Here is a 19066-nt window from a genome sequence, read left to right as displayed (position 1 = left end):
AGGGTGTCTCCCCTGTGGCACACACTTGCAGCCTGGCTCCTGCATATGGGGCTGAGCCCTCATCCCACACCACCCTTCCTTCTGCAATGGGCTACCCTACTTGTGGAAAAATGGAAGGGTCTTTTAGATCCAGTGGGTCCCATCCTCCTGCTCTGCTCTTCTCTCTCAGGCCCCACCCCTGCCTGGCTAACGCTGATCATGTGTCCCTCAGAGCTCAGTTGTTATCCCTCTCTAGCGACACCCTTGACCCCGGGGTGCCAACCTGGCCGGCTCCTCGCACTCTCCGTTCTGTGCCCGCAGTGGGCTGGGGGAGGGCTCTGCTTCTTCCTGCACTCGGTCCCCTGGGTAGCAGGAAGAGAGGTCGAGGACAGAACAGGACGATCCCACAACATGCCCGCTGCCCTGGCGTCAGCAAGCCCGGAGCTGAGGTCCAGGGAAGGGGCTGCACTTCCCTCCCAATCCAGGCCCTGGGGTGGGGCCTGGCGCGATCGAGGCAGATTCTGATTCCAGCTACCCAGTCCGCCCGGTAATCCCAGAAAAATGCGGAAGGGGGTGGGAGGTGACATCACAGGGAGTGCCCGCCTTCTGGGGAATTAGCAGAGGCAGAACGGCCCGACTGTCAGACCCGGCAAACCCCGGCTGGAGGAACCGTTTCGGGCCTCCAGGCGCGCCCCGGTAAGCACAAAGGGGGCACGGACGATCAGGGGTCGGTCCGTGAAGGGTCGGTGGGCCCTGATACCCAGGCCTTCTTGGTTCAAATTCTCAGGGTCCGGAGGTGGCTTTCGCGCATCCCTGCCCGGGGGAAGCTCCTTGGTGTTTGGTGGGTGTCGGTGGCAGATACCAAGGCCAGCCACGCTTGGTACTAAGACACTACAAAGCCCCGCAGGCTGGGGAGGCCCGGAGCTCCGCCAGCCCGCAGGTGGCAGCGCCAGGCAGGTGTTCGCCGGGTCGAAGGGCGGGGCCTGTGGGCGCGGCCGTGCTGTGAGCTCTCTGGTTGGTTCAGGCGCTCAGACTCCGCCCCCTCCCTAGGCTCCGCCCCTCCCTCCCTAAAAGACCGCCTAGCCGCCAGGCCAGGCTGCGTCTCCGCCTCCGCCGGCGGGGACCAAACCCCTTCGGCCGTCGCGCAGCCGCCCACGGGGCCCGGAGCCGCGATGTTCCCCCGGGAGTCGAAGTGGAACATCTCGTTCGCAGGCTGCGGGTTCCTCGGCGTCTACCACATCGGCGTGGCCTCCTGTCTCCGCGAGCACACGCCCTTCCTGGTGGCCAACGCCACGCACATCTATGGCGCCTCAGCCGGCGCCCTCACGGCCACGGCGCTCGTCACCGGGGCCTGCCTGGGTGAGGGGCTGGTCCTGGTCTGAGCAGGGAGGGGCAGGTGCCAGGGCCCTGGTTGAAGGAGAAATTGGCCGGGGGCGGGACCGGCGCTGAGGATGGACTTTTGTCTTTCCCTCAGCCTGGACCGCGTTTGCTGAAGCCTGGGACGTGGAGTGCTAGGTGCCTTGGACAGGGTCCCTAAGCGAGGGTGGCCTGCATGAGTGCTGGGTCCTGTAGCCTGATTCCTCCCAGGGCCCTAGAAGAAGAGCCCAGCCAGAGTTGGGGCTGAAAGTGGGCAGCAGCCCACTGCCCTCTACCGGCTCAGTGTCAGACTGGTTTCTCAGCTGTGGCCAGCCCTTCTCCCCACCTCACATGGACAGACGGAAGTGCTAGGGTCCAAATGCATTGAGCTGGGCCTCTGTCACACACATAGGTGCCTGCCTCCTGTGTGGTGTTTACAGCACAGGACGTCCTCCGGAGTCCTGGAAACTGCTGCCCAGCCCCCAGCACACGAGGTCAGCCAAGGTGACTGGGTGCCCTGCCCAGTGGGAGTCTGTCCAGAGTTCTCCGCTGTGTCCTGTAACCTCTGCCCTCAAGGTGGGGGAGACAGAGGCACAGTAGTTCTCAGGGCCTGGGGTTCACTTTCATCCCGTTTCCCCCAACCCCCAATGGAGGTTTCAGAGTGGTAAGCACAGTCTGCCCCCTGGCCTTAGGACACTCCATGGGACTGGGCCATTCTGGCAGAGCCACCACCCCTCCCAGCAAGCTGCCTCCCTGCAGGCTTGGGCCTCCAGAACTCCCGTGGTGTGGCAGGTGCCCCTTCTGCCCAAGAGGAGCTCTGGAAGACATGGCCCTCAGCTTTTCCTTCAAGACCCTCCTCTCCTGGCCACTCTGGTATTAATTGGTCAACACTCCCTGAGAGAGTGCTGGAGTGCCTGCCCTTGGTTGGAGAGGGCTACAGTTTTGTCTTCCCACTAGGTCCATCCACTCCTTTCAGCCTGCTGCCCTTGGGCCTGTGGCCCCGTGCTGGCTGGTCCTTGTGTGCCTGGCCCCCTGTTAGATTTGGCCAAGTGGGTAAAGCCTGATCAGAGTTGAGCCTCTGCCTTCTCCCCTCTCCTGGGCTGTGTGCCATGGCCGGCTCAGTGACTCATAGGGACAGGCAGCTGGAAAATACCAGGCAGAGGGCAGGTCTTAGTCCTAGCTGGTCAGCCCTTATTGTCTGCCATCCTCATGGTGGTGGCCTGCCTCACTGTACCTGCAGACAGATACCGAAAGTCCCAGCTGTGAGCCTGGCCCTGTGGTGGGCAGTCTTCAGGGTCAGTGGATATGCCACAGATGTTTGCACCATGGAACCCTGGGTACAGAGCTATGGTGTGAAGGTGCTAAGTCCAGCACTGCTGTCCCCTGACTTGGGCCTACTGCACTAGGTGAGGCAGGTGCCAACATCATTGAGGTGTCCAAGGAGGCCCGGAAGCGGTTCCTAGGCCCCCTGCACCCTTCCTTCAACATGGTGAAGACCATCCGGAGCTGCCTGCAGAAGACACTGCCTGATGACTGCTATGAGCGTGCCAGTGGGCGGCTGGGCATCTCCCTGACCCGGGTGTCGGATGGTGAGAATGTCATCATCTCCCACTTCAACTCCAAGGACGAGCTCATCCAGGTGGGCCTGGTGGGCCACGCTGGGGGACAGGATGACCCCTAAGCCCTGCTTATCTGTCCCTCTGTCCTGCCCTGTAGGCCAATGTCTGCAGCACCTTCATCCCTGTATACTGTGGGCTTATCCCTCCCTCCCTCCAAGGGGTGGTGAGTATCCCTGCCCCACCCCCTCCCAGCACCTTCTGGGAGTGGGGGAGTCAGCTGCTATGTGGGGTGGAGGGGCCTGCGCCTTGCCCTGCCCCCACTGCCATTGCTTCAAGCACTTCCTGTTACTCAAGGGGCAGACAGGCAGGCAGATAGCCCAGGGGGGAGATGTGCAGTTCCTGTGGTTGTCCCCTCAGATGTTTGGCCATCTGCTCAGTGCCCAAGCCAGCCAGTGGCCAGTGCCCAGTAAGTGAAAGGTCCAGATGGAACAGCCACCAGTTGGGGGAGCCAGCATGCCCTCACCATGTGACCACCTCTTTGTGTCCTTGTGTCTCCACAAAGCGCTATGTGGACGGAGGCATTTCAGACAACGTGCCTCTGTATGAGCTCAAGAACACCATCACTGTGTCCCCGTTCTCTGGAGAGAGTGACATCTGTCCCCAGGACAGCTCCACCAACATCCATGAACTTCGGGTCACCAACACCAGCATCCAGTTCAACTTGCGAAACCTCTACCGCCTCTCCAAGGCCCTCTTCCCGCCAGAGCCCACGGTATGGGGCTGGTACCTCGTCACCCTGTCCCGGCAGAGCACAGGGGAGAAAGGAGCCAAGGATGGGCAGGGGTCCTGTGGCTTCTTTAGAGCACTGGGCAGAGCTGTGGCCTGCACACTCTCCAGGCAGCATAACTGGTCTTGCCCACCTCATATCTTGTGCTGGGTCCAGGACAGCTTGGTGGCGTGACGGTCATAGGTTGGTAGCAGAGACAGAGCAAGCCATAGCTGGGTTCCTCTGCCGCAGGTACTTAGGGAGATGTGCAAGCAGGGCTACAGAGACAGCCTGCGCTTCCTGAGGCGGAATGGTACGTGTTGGGCCAGGGGGCGGCTGATCAGTGTGCCTCATGGGCCAGCTGGCAGTGATCACTGGGAGCCCCTCACTTGTCTGTCACCGAACCTCTACCCAGGCCTCCTGAACCGGCCCAACCCCCTCCTGGTGCTGCCCCCGATCGAAGGCCCCAAGGAGGAAGACACAGAAGAGGCCAGCGGGGGTGTGGGGAGGAGTGGTGCTGAGGAGCTGCAGCTTCCTCCCATTGAGGACCACATCCTGGAGCACCTGCCTACGAGGCTCAACGAGGGTGTGTGTGTGGGGGGGGGGACAGGACAGAACTGGGGGCACTGGGGGACCCTGGGCCAGCCCCACTTTCTGACAGGTTCCAATCTCCTGCCTGCAGCCCTGCTGGAGGCCTGTGTGGAGCCCAGGGACTTGATGACCACATTGTCCAATATGCTGCCAGTGCGGCTGGCCACAGCCATGATGGTGCCTTACACCCTGCCACTGGAGAGTGCTGTGTCCTTCACCATCCGGTGCGAGGCAGAAGGGGGTAGGGGAGGAGGCACTGAGTATGGAGGGCTGGGGTCGTTGTGGATGGTCCCCCGGGACCTGGTCCCAGTGCTGATCTGCGCCCATCCCTAGCCTGCTGGAGTGGCTGCCTGATGTGCCTGAGGACATCCAGTGGATGAAGGAACAGACAGGCAGCATCTGCCAGTACTTGGTGATGCGTGCCAAGAGGAAACTGGGCCGTCACCTACCCTCCAGGTGAGCTGCCCAGCTGTCTCTGCCCAGGCCCAGAGCCTCAGAAGCCCCACTGAAGCCCCTACCCCTCCCTCCTGCAGGCTGTCTGAGCCTGAAGAGCTGCGCCGCACTCGGTCACTCCCCTCCGTGCCGCTGTCCTGTGCCAGCTACCGGGAGGCTCTGCCCAGCTGGGTGCGCAGCAACCTTTTGTTGGGTGACGCACTGGCCAAGTGGGAGGAGTGCCAACGCCAGCTGCTGCTGGGTCTTTTCTGCACCAACGTGGCCTTCCCACCAGATGCCCTGCGCATGCGAACACCCGTAGATCACCCCACACCTGTGGACCCCATGGCCATGGACCCCACCCCTGCCCAGCACCCTCCAGGTCTGCCCCCACGCTGAGTGCCCTGTGCCTGCCAGGCTGGGCCCCACAGCCTCCTGTGCAGGAACTGCTGGCTGGATCCCACCCCAGCCTCCCTGGTGACCCAGTGTGGAGTGAGGACTGAGACCTTTCATGCTACATAGAGGGCGCTCTAGTGTGTACCCCAACCCCTTGCTTGCTGCCCCTGCCTGAGTAGGGAGCTCCAGTCATTCGTACCTTAGACCCCTCCCCTGCCAGCCCCTCCCTGCACAGACTCCTCTTGAGAACCTTGCACCTGCACTGCCCTTCTGTGTTTCTTGTTTTGCTGAATAATATGTGTGAAGAATTATTTATTTTTGCCAAAGTGTATGTAATAAAATGCCACAGCTCAACTTTTGTCTCTTTTACTTTTTTTTTTGGCAGTACTAGGGACTGAACCCAGGACCTTTGGGCTACGTCCCTGTCCCTAGCCTTTCTTTTTCTTTTACTTTCTTTCTTTTTTGGTACCAGGAATCAAACTCATGAGCTGGCACTTGCCAGGCAGGCACTTATCCCACTGAGTTAAATCCCAGGCTCCCCCCACCTTTTTTTTTCTGTTCTTTTTTTTGAGTCAGGATCTTGCTAAGTCCCTGTAGCGCCTAGGTTTGAACTTGTGATTCTCCTGTGTCAGCCTCCTGATGTGCTGGGATGGCAGATTGTGGGCACCACTGTGCTCAGCTCGCCTTCCTCATGTCAGTGTGATGGTCTGCTGTGCCTGGGGACATGCCGTTCAGAGACTGTCCCTACCAGCTGGTATCAGCAGGCGCCTGTCAGGTCTGCCACGGTTGCACTGCTGGGCCTGGCATCCCTGCCAGCTGGGCTGGGGTCTTCCCCTGTGCTCTCTACTCCCCAAGGACTCATCTGTTTGCCCCTACTTTGCCCTGAGGCTGCCTGGCTGACTCTTGGGGCCAACTTTCCAAGGGCTAATAGAGATATTTGGGAAAAAGAACTAGTGTTTACAAAAGGTGTTGCCACACCACCTCACCACACAGTGACACAGAGGGCGTGGGCTCACTTTAGGGCTGGACACTGGTGGGGCCTCCTGGAGCTGAGGGCTGGGGAGACCTGGGAGTGTCTACACAGTGCCACCGTGGCCATTGCACAGAGTTCTATGCCTGCTCTTTTCCCCCGATGTCCCAGACTCCAATGGGCAGGACTGCCACAGGCCTTCCTGTCCCCAGGTGCTGGCTATGTCTGCTACGAGTACCTAGGAGCGCTGAGGGGGGCTTCAGGCCCGGGAGAGGGTACTAGCCAAGGGGAGCACACCTGTCCCAGGAGAGTTTCCTGGTCTCCACTGCCAGGAGGAGGCAGTCAGAGTGGTAAGGATCTGTGGGTGATGGGTGCTGGCACCCGGCCATAGGCTTAGCCTGAGCCTGCCCCTTCAGGAAGGTGTGAGGTGCTGTGGTGGCAGCCCCCAGCCAACAATAACGGTTGTGGGAGCTGGGACAGAGGTACTGGACAAGCCGGCCAGGCAGGTCCCTGCCCTGGTGTGTTTCCTGCCTCCAGGTCCTGTCCTCTAGGCCCAGTCTGTTGTGATTCTGTCTGAGAAGCACAGGCAGCACAGCTCCCTGGGCTGGGGCAGACTGGAAGCGCAGCCAGGGTCCAGGTGGGTTTGGGTGCAGGCTGGGTGGGAGCCGGACCCAGGAAGGGGGTGGGGTTTACATCATAGTGGGAGGGCACCTAGCTGGGATCATGAAAGGATTTCTGGGGGCCCCCATGGTGACTTCCCCAGGCTCACTCACTCCCATCACATGGGGGCTTTGTGCTGCTAATTTAAAGGCCACTTCCTAGTATAAGATTTTATTGTTTAGAAAGTGGAAAAAACAAAGTTGGGAGTGCAGAGAAGAAAATCTCCCAGCTCTAGACAGTCACTGAAGGCATCCAGTCTATTTCTATTTCTTTTTGTTTTTGTCTTTTTCGTTTTTATCGGTTCCAGGGATCGAATTCACAACTGCCTGCTTTCAAGGCAGGCGCTTATGCTACTGAGCTAAATCCCCAGTCCCCCCCCCCCCCTTTTGTCTCTCTGGTCTATTTCTTGACAAATTTTTACCATATGCTTTTTGGTGACTGTAGCCTGGAGAATGGGGAGGTGGCAGTGGCTGGTATCTCCAGCCAGCAGCCACCATTCTATGCCATAGGGTTCCTGGTCTCCAGGAGGTGGGGTTCATTGCTGTCCCTGTGGCTCTGCTGGGACAGACACTCTGGCTGCCTGAGAGGCGGGAACAGCAGGTAGCTCCGCCTGCAGCCCACCAGGGTCTGTGAAGTGGGTGGGAGGGCTGCACGGGTGTAGCGGGGTGTGGCATGCTTGCTTCCGGGAGGAGCAGCGCAGGTGCAGTGGCGCAGCCGACAGGTAGGCACTGTGCCCTGGTCCTTGCTGGGTGATTGAGCTTTGTAGCCCAGGACACAGGCAGCCGAGGTGCAAGGCGTCCACTGCTGGCCCTCCTCCCCTTCCCGGGTTTGGCCACTGGGCGGCTTCCGACCCGGGTCCAGGGAGCCTGAGCTGTCAGCTTGGCTCCCGCCTGCCGCTGCTGGGACCTGCTCTCTTTCTGGAGATTGCCCCCTCCTGACTAGTAGGTGGGATGGGTGTGGCTGGATGGGTTGGAAGTTAGATAGCAGGTGCCTCTGGCTTAGGAGGACCTGAGATAAAACCCAAAGGGCAAGTCAAAGGAGGGGGTGTTAAGTCCAGAATCTAGGGCCGCTGATAAGGGCTGCTGGAGGCACCAAACACCTGCCCGAAGGCTGGGATCTTGCACCTGCCCTGTGGGGCCTGGGAGCCAGGTGGGAGGAGTTCACCTCGCCTGCCAGCTGTCAGGATGCCAGGGCATCGAAGGCTTGGCCAAGGGAAAGACTGATCCGGACAGGCCCAGTCCTGGTCAGGCCCAACTTGAGACCCCAATACCAGGGTATGGTAGGGTCTCTTCCACACCCAAGCTCTCCTCTTGCTGCCAGGCACCCATTTCTGCCCCCTCACAAGCGCTCTTACAACTAGCCTTGAAGATCGACATCCCCAGTCCTTGTTCTGGCCTGCAGCTATGTTCCTGCCCACTGGTCCCTAAGTCTGTGCCACCTGACCAGGCCTAGGGTCCCCCAAGCCTGCAGCAGTCCCACCGGCACCTGTCTTCTTCTGGGTTGGAGCAGGAGACCCTGAGCAGCAATTGCACCCCACTTTCACTTTTTCTACCCTCCCTTAGCTCTGTAGCCCCCATGGCCAGCCCTGGGAAGCCTGGGGCTGTGGAGGCCCAGGAAAAGGAGGAGAAGGAAGAGGAGGAAGGTGGCTCTGCAGGACACAGCCTGGGTCCAACGGTGCTGCAGCAAGCCCAGGAGCTCTTCCTGCTGTGCGACAAAGAAGACAAGGGCTTCATCACCCGGCAGGACCTACAGGTGAGCCCCGGTCTGCAGAGCCAGTTGACAAGGCTAACCTGGGTGCTTACCCTGCTCTCCACCTGGCCAGAGCCTGCAGAGCGATCTGCGCTTGACAACGGAGCAGCTGGAGGCCGTATTTGAGAGCTTGGACCAGGCCCGAACCGGCTTCCTCACCGCCCATGAGTTCTGTCTGGGCCTGGGTGAGCTGGGCCTCCTCTCCCCAGGCTTCCTGTGCACCTCGCACAGAGGACTCTTGCTGCCCCATGTGCAACCCTGCCAAGACCCCAGTGGGGCCAGAACCCAGCTGTCACAACCTATTCCCAGGGCAACAGGACTAGAAGAAAGAACAAAAACAGGAAACCCGGCCTGGGAGAGGGCAGGATATGTGGGGGGAAGTGGAAGGAAGGCCAGTTTGGCAAAGCTGTTCCTAATCTCTCCTGTACTCGCAGGGAGGTTTGTGGGGCTGCAACTGGCAGAGGCTGTGAGCCCTTCATGGACTCCAGAGGACACCTTCGAGTCATCGGAAGCCCAGGGATTCCGGGGCTCCCTGGGGGAAGAAGGGGAAGATGAAGAGGACATGGAACGGTTCTGCGCTGCGCTGGAGCAGCTGGGGGTGGCCCGGGTCCTGGGCGAGTGAGTGGCACAGCAGCCGCCGGCTTGCTTCTGTGTGTGGGTCTGCATGTAGCACCAGGGGCCACCCGCAGGGAGTGGCCTGGAGTGATTTCCTGCAGAATTTGCATTTCGGGCGGCTGCGGCCCTGGGCAGAGCGGCACGGGCACGGGTGGCACACAGGCCCGGGAGGTAACATTGCATGGTGCAGCGAGCCGGGCTGTCCCGGGCCGCGAGTCTCATGCCGTTGACCCCTGCAGGCAGCACGCAGTCAGGGCGCTCTGGGTCCGACTGCAGCTCGAACGACCTGAGCTGCTGGGCTCCTACGAGGATGTCCTGCTGCGCGCGTCCGCCTGTTTAGAGGCGGCGACCCGGGAGCGCGACGGCTTGGAGCAGGCGCTGCGGCGGTGAGCACCGCAGGGTCAGCGGCGGCAGAGGGTGCTCGCGGTGGGGGGTGCTCACGCCTGTCTCCCGGTCCCCAAGGAGGAAGAGCGAGCACGAGAGGGAGGTACGCGGCCTCTACGAAGAGCTGGAGCAGAAGTTGCAGGAAACTCGGCCGCGCAGGCAGAGCCAGGTGGGTCCCCCTGCATTGGCCCCGCCGGAGTCCTGCCCTTTCTGAGCCCCTCACTCTGCCTTTGCGGTCTCCTCAGTGGGGCGCCGAGGCTGAAGCGCCTCGTGCACCCCAGAACCCGCCCCGCGAGGAGCGGAGGGGCCGCCTAGAGCTGGAGCTGCAGAGCTGCGAGCAGGAGTTGGAGCGCGCGGGGCTGCGGCAGCGGGAGGTGAGCGCGACTTGTCGCCCCACTTCCCGGGCCTCGCGTCGTTGTAGCCGAGCCGCGGGGCTGGCGCGGCATTCGGCCCTCTCACCAGAACGCTTGCTATTTTCAGTTGGAGCAGCAGCTGCAGGCCCGGACCGCAGAACAGCAGGAGGCAGAAGCCCAGCACGCGCAGCTGCGGAGCGCATTCGAGGCGCTGCGCGCGCAGCTGGAGGGGGCACAGGAGCGGCTCAGTCGGTTGGAGGGCGAGGCGCAGGGACGCCACAAGCAGATGCAAAGGTGCGCGGGAGGCTGGGCCGCTCCCCTCCCGGCCCAGCCCTGCGCCCTGGTCTTCTGCACTCATCCCATCCCCATCCACAGGGACGTGATCGCAGTCTCCAGGAACATGCAGAAGGAGAAGCTTAGCCTCTTGCGTCAGCTGGAGCTGCTCAGGTGCGCTCAGACCCGGCCCGCTGGGACTCCCAGATGCTTCGACCTCTGCTCCATTCCGCTGAGAGGAAGGCCTTCCTGTGTCTGCCCCTTTCGGGCTTGAGGGAGTGGGGCCCACCTACTCCCAACCTTGCTTGTTCCCTCGGAGCTCAGCTGCGCCCCTTCCTCAGGGAGCTGAACACACGACTGCGGGACGAAAGGGACGCCTGTGAGGCTAGGCTGCTGGGCAGCAACCACAGGAAGCCCCTGGACACCGCAGGCCTGCTCAGACCCTCCTGCTGCTGCTGGGCTCGGCCGCCCAGACGCGGTTCCGGCCACCTACCCAGTGCCCGGTAACCACCCCGCCTGGACTCCCACAGGAGCTGCCCCTCGAAGTCCACTTGTCCTGGGTGCAGGCTGCCCCTGAGCATCCCACCAGCTCTAAGCCGTGGACCTCGCGCGCCCCTGCTGTTCTGCACTCTGTCCAGAAAAAAGAAAAAAGTGCACGGCTCAATAAAGTGCGCACTATCGTAGTTCTTTAGTCTTATATGAATCTAGGCTTTGTGTGGTGCGCTGGGCTATGGTCCCCGTACGAGTTCTCTGGATACCTGGGCGTGCCCCACGCTCTCACCATCCCTCAAAGCAGAAGTCCTGCGGGTTGGGTCCAGCATTAGTTCCGATTCACCAGGGAGTACTGGGCAGTGACTGTCAGTCAACTAAGGGGTCCGCTCCAGACACAAGCAAGGCCTGACCTTTACCCTCGCCCCTAACCCCATACCTAGGCTTTACCGCCTCCGGACTAGGGATGACCGCGGAGACCACACTTTTCGCGGGCGTCCTCCGCCCAAAACCCAAAGCATTGCACAGGCCCGCGGCGCAATAAACCGCCCCCGCCCCGCACATGTCGGCCAATCCCTGCAGACTCCCAGAGGTTCCTGGGGTTGGCCTCTGGCTGCCCTCCTCCGGCACTGTCTCCTCTGTCTCTCCGTGAGCGCTCGCTGGGTGGTGGGCGCCACCAAGCTGCAGTTTCCAAGCCTGCAGAATCTCGCGCCGTGCCGCCGGCTCCTGCCTGAGCCGGCGCTGGTCCAGGCCAGCCCGCGCTGCCGGGCTAGAGGCTGGGCCTTCCAGGGGCTAGGCGTAGACGAGGCGTGTCTTACCGCAGGGGGCGGGACAGGACCTTCTAGGGGCGGGGCGTAGGCCGAGCGAGTCCTATGGCGGAGAGGGGGCGGGGCATAGAGGAGGCGAGTCCTATCACGGGCGGGGCCGGACCTTTGGGGGGCGGAGCATGGGCGAGGCGTGTCCTCTCAGGCCCCAGTAGCGCGTTCGCAGGGTTTAGAATCGCCGTCTTCGTAAAGCTCCCCGGGAGTGTGCGGCGTGGTCGGTGAGTGGCCGCGGGTGGGTCTCGGTGCCCCCGAGGCCTTGCGCACTCAAGTTCCGAGGCCGTCCGCTAAGCGATCGCGGGACCGAGCAGCGGTCGCTTCCGGCAGAGCGGTCCGCATAGCACTCGCTGGCCCTTCCGGACGGGAATGGGGGCGGGCGGCTGGGCGGGTACGGCGTGTGGTGGCCTCCCGGGCCCTGGACAGGCTTGCGGCACCCTCTGTGCAGGAATCTGGTAACCGCATTGTTCGCAGGCGCCGGTGCCCTCCCCCCACAGGCCCGCCCACCGCGCAGTGCCAGGGGGCGGGACGGTGACCGCGTCTGGAGGGGTGGGGGTGCGGTGACCTCATCGCGGTGACTCGGGGCTTCTAGCAGAGGTCCAGGGGCCTGGGATGGACAGCCGTGTTCAGGCAGTCAGGGCTATTTTTATCCGGGCCCTCCTCCCACGCCCATCCTTTCGCTGGGGACTCAAGTGCACCAGGCAGCGCTGAGAAGAGGGCCGATATTTTGGTGTTCTTCCGGAGTGCAGGGCTTATTCAGGGATCCAACGCCCCAATAGGCCTGGGCTTTGGTACCTGGTTGGGACGCCCACAGTAGCAGGGGTCTGCTAGTATTTTATGTTTGTTTTTTGAAGCAGTATCTTGTTTTGTAGTCCATGCTGACCTCGAGCTGGCCAATGAACTTCCTGCCTTTGTCTCCCCAAGTATGGGATTATAGATGTGGGCCACTATGCCCAGTGGCAAGGGTGTGTTTGTGCCCCCTTCAATAATGGACCTTGTATTTGCGGCTAGTTGAGGGTTGGAGGTCTCCCTGGCAACCAGCTCGGGAGTGAAGGTCTGGGCTTTCCTCAACTCTGAAGGTGGGGTTAGTCTGCCTTCGAAGCCCAGGGGTGAAGAAGGTGTCTTCCTATTCCCCACCCGCGGTGGAAGTCATTGCTTTTCCCCCTGGGCAGCAGCTGTTGCAATTTGGTGGGGGAGGGGTGGGGCAGTGGGAGTGGCCTAACTCCCTCCCTGGCTGGGACTGTCCAGAACTGCCTCCTCCTGCCCCACCCTAGCCCCGACCAAAATACCGTGTCTGGCTGGTCCTCTCTGCCTCTAGCTCTAGTGTGGACCCTGGATGCAGTTCGGTCCAGTCAAGGAGGGGTGGCAGCCCCTGGCAAGGCCAGCCTTGTGACCTGTGATCTGTGACCTGTCCTGGCTTCTGTAGCCTAGGATCCTGGAGAACTTCCACCCACCTGCCCTGAGTCCCGGCTGGGTGTGTCGGGGCCAAGTCAGGTGAAAGTCTAGAAAAGCAGCCTGGGGCTCCCCTCTGCTGTCTCCCTGCACCCAGCCCTGCCAGCGCAGCAGCAGCAGCAGCAGCAGCAGCTGGCGAACCCAGGGGCTCTGGGATGGGGACAGCCTCTTCCCAGCTGGGGGGGAAAGACAGTGGGTCTGCAGGCTGAGTTGCACCTGCAGAGTTTCCTCCTCTGCAGATGTCTGAGTGGCAGCTTCCTGCCAACCTGGGACCTGGGACCCAGGGAATGCTCAGATCTGATGGGGTCTGATGGGCTCACCCCAGGCATCTGCCCTGATCCCTAACCCCATGGGCACCAGGGGATCTGTTGAGCTGCTGCCCAGGAAGTGACTCAGTTCCCGGGGAGGTTCCTCCCAGGCCTTTCCTGGGGTGGGTAGGGCTATGCATCTGTGTCCCTTTCTATCCCTCTGGCATCTGACCACCCTACCAGACAGGGTCCTGGTGTTACAGGCTGTCTGACCCCCTTCCCACACCCTAGACCAGGATGGGTGAGTTCAACGAGAAGACAACCTGTGGCACAGTCTGCCTCAAGTACTTGCTGTTCATCTTCAACTGCTGCTTCTGGGTGAGGAGGGGTACAGCCTGCACTCCCCCAGGCATGGCAGGGAGCCAGACCAGCTGTGGTGACAGTGTGTGCTGCCCACAGCTGGCTGGCCTGGCTGTCATGGCAGTGGGCATCTGGACGCTGGCCCTCAAGAGTGACTACATCAGCCTGCTGGCCTCAAGCACCTACCTGGCCACTGCCTATATCTTGGTGGTGGCTGGTGCTGTTGTCATGGTAACTGGGGTCCTGGGCTGTTGTGCCACCTTCAAGGAGCGGCGGAACTTGCTGCGCTTGGTCAGTGGGGCACAGTGGCATCCAGGTGGGGGTGGCAGGGACAGAGCCTGAGGTGGGGGTGCTTCACTGGCCACATGGGACTCACAGGGGCTGAGTTTGTCGCTGTGGGCTGGCCTTGCTGTGCTGGGGTGGAGGCATGGTCCTTCTGCCTGCCCAGGCCTCAGGGAGGGCACCAGCTTTGTGAGGAGCATTAGGAGCCAGGCAGGTCCCACCTGTGGCATGAAGCCCTCACACTGGAGCCCCGGGGCTGGGGCTTCCCTTCAGCACCCATTGCTGGGAGCCCCTCTCACCCGATTCCTGCCCACCAGTACTTCATCCTGCTCCTCATCATCTTCCTGCTGGAGGTCATTGCAGGCGTCCTGGCCTATGTCTACTATCAGCAGGTGAGGACTGCACAGACCACTGGAGACATGACCTGCCCAGGAGTCCCCCATCCCTCCAGAGTTGACCATTGTGCTGCCAGATCCTGGAGGTGGGGTCTGGGTCTTACAGGTCATGAGGAGGGGAGCATGGGTGAATGACCTGTCGGCAGTGTTTGAGTTGCCTGCCCTTGGGGCTCATGGGTGGGCAGGCATGGGGGCACTGTCTGACTCCAGCCTGTCCCTCTCCCTCTGTACCTCCTGGAGCCTCTCCAGCACTACCTGCTCACAGACTGATCCTTTTCCCACTAGCTGAACACAGAGCTTAAGGAGAACCTAAAGGACACCATGATCAAGCAATACCACCAGCCGGACCATGAGGGTGTGACCAGTGCAGTGGACAAGCTGCAGCAGGAGGTAAGTGTTACGGAGCGTGCCTGTGGTTGTCCCCAGTGCAGGCTGCAGGCCAGAGGCCCAGGCTGAGGTCTGTTGCTTGTAGTTTCACTGCTGTGGCAGCAACAGCTCGCAGGACTGGCAGGACAGCGAGTGGATCCGCTCTGGCCAGGCGGGCAAGCGTGTGGTTCCTGACAGCTGCTGCAAGACTGTGGTGCCTGACTGTGGGCGGCGGGATCATGCCTCCAACATCTACAAGGTGGAGGTAAGCAGGCACCTGGAAGGGCAGGCAGCACCAACCAGGCCAGCACTCACTTTCGTCATTGCACTCCTCCTGCCAGGGCGGCTGCATCACCAAGCTGGAAACGTTCATCCAGAACCACCTGAGGGTCATTGGGGCTGTGGGCATCGGCATTGCCTGCGTGCAGGTATGGGCCAGGGGCGGGGCTGGGGCTGGGAGTAGGTGGCTGGCAGCCCTGAGGCCCACTCAGAGCCACATTACTGTGCATAGGTCTTCGGCATGATCTTCACTTGCTGCTTGTACCGGAGCCTCAAGTTGGAACACTACTGAGCCCCAGGGTCTGGCCCACCTACCACCATGTCTGACTGAACTGAGACTACTGATGTCAGGGTGACAGCTCCGTGTGTGCCTGTGCTCCCCTGGAGAGGCCTTGGAGATGGCTGTGCCTTTCACTGTATCTTAAAGACCCGAGGCCATTCCCACCGCAGCTCTGTCCCCAGGGGCCAGTGTGCCTATACCTGGGGACTCAGAACCCAGGCCTGGCCAGTCAGTAGTGGCTGGGCTCTGACAATCAGTGCCCCTCCCAGGAACCTCCTCTGATATGGGGCTTTGGTACTGCGTGGCATTTCAGAGGCAGGAGGGGGCCACTTCCTGTGCCTGCCTTGCTCACAGAGCTTTGTATTCTCATTTCACTGGGGGACAGCTCTCTGGCCTTCTCATGAGGCTATGCTCCCTAATGGCCAGAACCCTGGCTTTGTTTCCCCACTTAATTTTGTTTTGTTTGCCCCTATGGCTCATAACATCATGTCTTTTGCACTGACCAGTGTCACTGCGCTGTCTCCCTATCAGTGTCCCCGTGGGGACAGGGGATATGATTTTGCCCTCTTGCTGTTGCTCACGTGCCCACAGTTACTCCTGTCTAATAACAGGCGCTCAATAAACATTTGTTGCAACAGCCGGGTTGATTAGCTACCTTTCGGACAGGTGGTGGTATCTTGAGGGTCCATTGTCTCATTTGGCAGCTTGGGCAGAACCCACCTGCTCAGTGTCCTCAGTATCCAGGGAGCTCATGGGGCTTACAGGCAGGGAAGTCCAAAGAGCAAGGCAGCAGAGCACACTCCTTAAAGGTGGAAGTTCCTTGTGGGGAGGGAACAGAGGTCCTCCAGATTCACCTGAGACCAGTGATCCTTGTGTCCACCTCTGGGGACACAGGAGGTAAAGGCTGGGGCAGGGCATAAGCCCATGTGAGCTGGAGGATACCAGGGCCTGCTGGGGTGGGGAGCTTGTGCAGCCCCTTTCCCTATGGACTGGTTATCCTGCAGCGTGAGCACAACATCCACTCCTGCTTGCCTGGTCCAGTGGACTGCAGGCCTCATGGGCAGCCTCCAGATGGAAAGTCCCACTGCAAGGGCTATTGATGGTCAGACTGGCCCAGACCCAGACCTTCAAGGGCCAGGACCCAAGTAGCTAGGGATTCTAGCTCCTGCAGGTTGTACTTGCAGCACAAAGGCTTGGGCTGAGTCCTGGGCTGTAGTTTCCTAATAGAGGGATGGAACCAGGAAGCAGAAAGAAAACCAGGCCTGGAAGTGGAGGAGCTGGGCCATGTAGCCTTAAGTAGAATGAAGGGCATAGAGACACTGGTACAGAGGAAGTCTTACAAAGCCAGATCTCAGAACCCTTGGTAATTCTCCAAAGACCTTTACTGGATTCTTTCTAGAGTATTGTGCCCACATGCTTGTGGCCCAATTTTGCTCCCACATCTTCAAGCCTCAGCTTGAACTCAGCAGGACATGTATCCACCATGATCAAAGGATAGCAATCTTATCCAGCGGTCACTTCTCCAAGGGTGCATAGTTGAGCAGTTTCTCAATCAGGTCAACATGTGCCAGTAGCATACGGCGACAACAATAGCGTTTCAGACCCAGTGCATCCAGGGCATCCCTGAGTTGAGGGGAGAGACAGTGAGGCTGACTGTGGGGGTGCCAGTCTCCCAGGCTTAGAACCTGTCCTGGCAGGCAATGCTCTCTGTTCATCTTTCCCCTCCCCTCCCTCCATCTCTCTTGGATCAGGGCTGACCCCAGGGGGCATCCTCCCCTATCTACTCTAAACCCTGAGTCTCACCAACCTCAAGTCTTGTGCCCCATGCTCTCACCTGGCTTCTGTCCCTGCTTTTGGCTCTATACTTAGGGCTAGAGCTGTTTCTTGGGATTTCCAGACTTCATTTATCCCCTCACCAAATTGCTAATTCTCAGCCCTCCCCACCTACCTCAGAACTCCCTCACTGAACTCTATCAGCCCCAGCATTCCTTTAGTAGGTAGGTGCACGGCCTTACTCTGGCCAGAAAAGCCAATCCTTGTGGATCTTTACCCACCTGTTTTCCCCCAAATCAAGTAGAAAGGCCACTTCCCAGGGAGCCATCTCTACCTGTCCCAAACCAGTTGGAAGCTTCAACTTCCTGGAATCTAGTCACCCTACAGACATCACGAAATTCCCACACCGTTGGCTCCAATGTGCAGACATGCCAACCTGGGCAAGGGGAGGCCGGACTTGAGGGTGTGTGACCATGGTATCTCCACAGGAGAAGGGCCTGGGAACACTTCAGCCACTCACACCCATAATGGTCCTTCCAGAAGACCACTCGGCTCAAGTTCTACTATTGTATGGGTGCACATAGGAGCCAGGGCTTCATAGGCGACCAAGACACAGCTGTCCAGAGGGTGGCTGAAGGCCAGTCTCCAAAGGGGGACAGTCAGGCATGGTAGTGTTACAGGCAGCTGGGTAGAAATAATTACAGGCAGTGAGACAGCTGTATCCTTAAAGGAAACAGTGCAGAACACTAGGTATCTTGCAACCTTGGAGGAGACAAAACACCTCCTGTAGTGGGCCAGATCTCAAACCAAAAGGCAAAACAAATGCTACCACACCCTAAGGATAAACTTCAGGGATTGATGTTCTAAATAGGTATGGATCACTTTGAGGAAGCCAGGAGTCACTATCCCAACCCCCTACAGGAAGAGTCTTTAAGCATGTCCACTTGCTAGGTGCCTCACTTCCCCATTTGTCCTTGATTTGGTCAATTTTACCTGAACAATTAGACCACAATTCTGTCCCACCTTGTGAGTTCCCAATTTTCCCCACCTTAGACCTGTCTCACTTTGTGGTTTTACTTAATAAAAGTCTCTAGAAAAGACAAAGCCTTTGGCAACCCACGAGGGAACCTTTGTCTCTCTCCCAAACAAAACCTTTCTTTCTCTCAATATATTCTGTTCTTAACCTCTATTGTTCCTAAAATTCATTCTTGGATTTTACAGAATACGAACTGGTCGGGACATCTAGTAGGCTGGGAATTTCATTTCCCTGTATCAGCAGTGACTAAAAAGAGCCATGGTAACGCCTAGGTGGAAAGTCTCTCCTTCATCTTAGTGGATCAAGGCTTAAGAATATGAGGTGGGCTTGGGAGCACAGCAGGGAGAGGGTAAGTGGCATGTTTTGTGCTGGGATGAGGAGGTGCTTGTGACCCTCTGGGATACTCAGAAGGCTCCAAGACACTGGTGCTTATTGTCCACATCTCCCCAAACTGTAGAAAGCAACCCTCTCAAGAGAGTAAAGAGGTGCTGGGCTTGAGATCCAGGGCCTGAAAATCTTGGTAACTACTCCTCTCCGTACGACTTCCCACCCTGTGATCATGACCCTGGCCCCAAGGTCGAGACCCGCATCCCACCGCCCTAGCTCCGCCACGGAGCTCCATCCCACGACCTCTGCCCTGCCATCGGGACTTCCATCCCACAGTCTCCATCCTGTCGTTGAGACCATTATGCTCAAGATTCTGGCCCTACAGTCAAGACTACTCCCCACCCCTATCCCATCCCCGGGACCCACTACCCCGGGGCAGCCGTCGGGAACCCTGCCCCACGACCCTAGCACTGCCAACCCGCGCCCGGCAGGCCCAGCGTCTCACCCCTCGGTATACTCGGCCTGCAGCAGTCCCAGGTAGGCCTCCCACTTGTTGCCGACGATCTTCCCGCAAGTGAAGCAACGGACAGGGATGATCATGGCGACGACTGGAGGGGACGCCAGGCCGTGCCTCAGGTCTCGCTCAGGACGCGCCCACTTGGTGGGGGCCGGACCCGTCCCAACTGCAGCCCGGCCGATCTCTGCCAGCCCTGGCCCCGACTTGGGCCCGCGCTATCGCGCTGCCGTCTGGTCCCCGCCGCGTTGAGTTTACCCCGTGCACAAGAGTAGCCTCAGGGCCCGCATGTCCGCGGGAGGAACACAAGGAGTACCCCCCATCCGTCGCGGTGGTACGTTCCAGTGCTACGGCGCCCGAGCGA

The 19066-nt window shown here is 59.9% G+C and overlaps 4 protein-coding genes across 18 annotated transcripts; 3 read left to right on the top strand and 1 right to left on the bottom strand.

Moving 5' to 3' along the window:
* Nucleotides 1-524: 524 nt before the first annotated feature.
* On the top strand, nucleotides 525-5433 carry Pnpla2 (patatin like phospholipase domain containing 2). 3 transcript variants are annotated; one of them, XM_013150456.3, is made up of 11 exons: nucleotides 525-675; nucleotides 767-932; nucleotides 1030-1338; nucleotides 2742-2974; nucleotides 3052-3117; nucleotides 3457-3666; nucleotides 3913-3973; nucleotides 4076-4246; nucleotides 4343-4475; nucleotides 4585-4707; nucleotides 4785-5433. In XM_013150456.3, exons 3-11 carry the CDS (start codon nucleotides 1152-1154, stop codon nucleotides 5080-5082), a joined length of 1482 nt encoding a protein of 493 aa, XP_013005910.2. In that variant the 5' UTR covers nucleotides 525-675; nucleotides 767-932; nucleotides 1030-1151; the 3' UTR covers nucleotides 5083-5433. The 3 variants fall into 3 exon arrangements, with proteins under 3 accessions (XP_013005910.2, XP_063108029.1, XP_063108030.1); XM_063251959.1 differs by having other exon boundaries at nucleotides 4322-4475; XM_063251960.1 differs by lacking the exon at nucleotides 1030-1338 and having other exon boundaries at nucleotides 4322-4475.
* Nucleotides 5434-6131: 698 nt separating this feature from the next.
* Nucleotides 6132-10766, top strand: Cracr2b (calcium release activated channel regulator 2B). 10 transcript variants are annotated; one of them, XM_023564172.2, is made up of 9 exons: nucleotides 6132-6399; nucleotides 8272-8461; nucleotides 8532-9076; nucleotides 9313-9459; nucleotides 9536-9626; nucleotides 9703-9831; nucleotides 9938-10104; nucleotides 10186-10257; nucleotides 10425-10766. In XM_023564172.2, the coding sequence occupies exons 2-9, from the start codon at nucleotides 8285-8287 to the stop codon at nucleotides 10588-10590; spliced, it is 1494 nt and encodes a 497-aa protein (XP_023419940.1). In that variant the 5' UTR covers nucleotides 6132-6399; nucleotides 8272-8284; the 3' UTR covers nucleotides 10591-10766. The 10 variants fall into 10 exon arrangements, with proteins under 10 accessions (XP_023419940.1, XP_023419937.1, XP_023419943.1 ...); XM_023564169.2 differs by lacking the exon at nucleotides 6132-6399 and adding an exon at nucleotides 6531-6686; XM_063251962.1 differs by lacking the exon at nucleotides 6132-6399 and adding an exon at nucleotides 6891-7430.
* A 708-nt stretch (nucleotides 10767-11474) lies between these two features.
* On the top strand, nucleotides 11475-15689 carry Cd151 (CD151 molecule (Raph blood group)). 4 transcript variants are annotated; one of them, XM_013150432.3, is made up of 9 exons: nucleotides 11475-11614; nucleotides 12709-12884; nucleotides 13382-13468; nucleotides 13550-13741; nucleotides 14050-14124; nucleotides 14413-14517; nucleotides 14600-14758; nucleotides 14835-14921; nucleotides 15005-15689. In XM_013150432.3, the coding sequence occupies exons 3-9, from the start codon at nucleotides 13388-13390 to the stop codon at nucleotides 15062-15064; spliced, it is 759 nt and encodes a 252-aa protein (XP_013005886.1). In that variant the 5' UTR covers nucleotides 11475-11614; nucleotides 12709-12884; nucleotides 13382-13387; the 3' UTR covers nucleotides 15065-15689. The 4 variants fall into 4 exon arrangements, with proteins under 4 accessions (XP_013005886.1, XP_013005892.1, XP_003461352.1 ...); XM_013150438.3 differs by having other exon boundaries at nucleotides 11492-11614; nucleotides 12817-12884; XM_003461304.5 differs by lacking the exon at nucleotides 12709-12884 and having other exon boundaries at nucleotides 11508-11614.
* Nucleotides 15690-16416: 727 nt separating this feature from the next.
* Polr2l (RNA polymerase II, I and III subunit L) lies at nucleotides 16417-18976 on the bottom strand. Its single transcript, XM_003461303.4, has 2 exons — nucleotides 18694-18976; nucleotides 16417-16675 (listed from the first exon to the last, which is right to left on the bottom strand). Exons 1-2 carry the CDS (start codon nucleotides 18786-18788, stop codon nucleotides 16567-16569), a joined length of 204 nt encoding a protein of 67 aa, XP_003461351.1. The 5' UTR covers nucleotides 18789-18976; the 3' UTR covers nucleotides 16417-16566.
* Nucleotides 18977-19066: the final 90 nt, after the last annotated feature.

Source organism: Cavia porcellus, unplaced genomic scaffold (genome assembly GCF_034190915.1).
Source record: "Cavia porcellus strain 051 isolate PalLab524CR breed Dunkin Hartley unplaced genomic scaffold, mCavPor4.1 scaffold_6, whole genome shotgun sequence".
Lineage (NCBI taxonomy): Eukaryota > Metazoa > Chordata > Mammalia > Rodentia > Caviidae > Cavia > Cavia porcellus.
The sequence above is the reverse complement of the archived record's forward strand: the minus strand, read 5'-3'. Positions and strand labels throughout refer to the sequence as shown.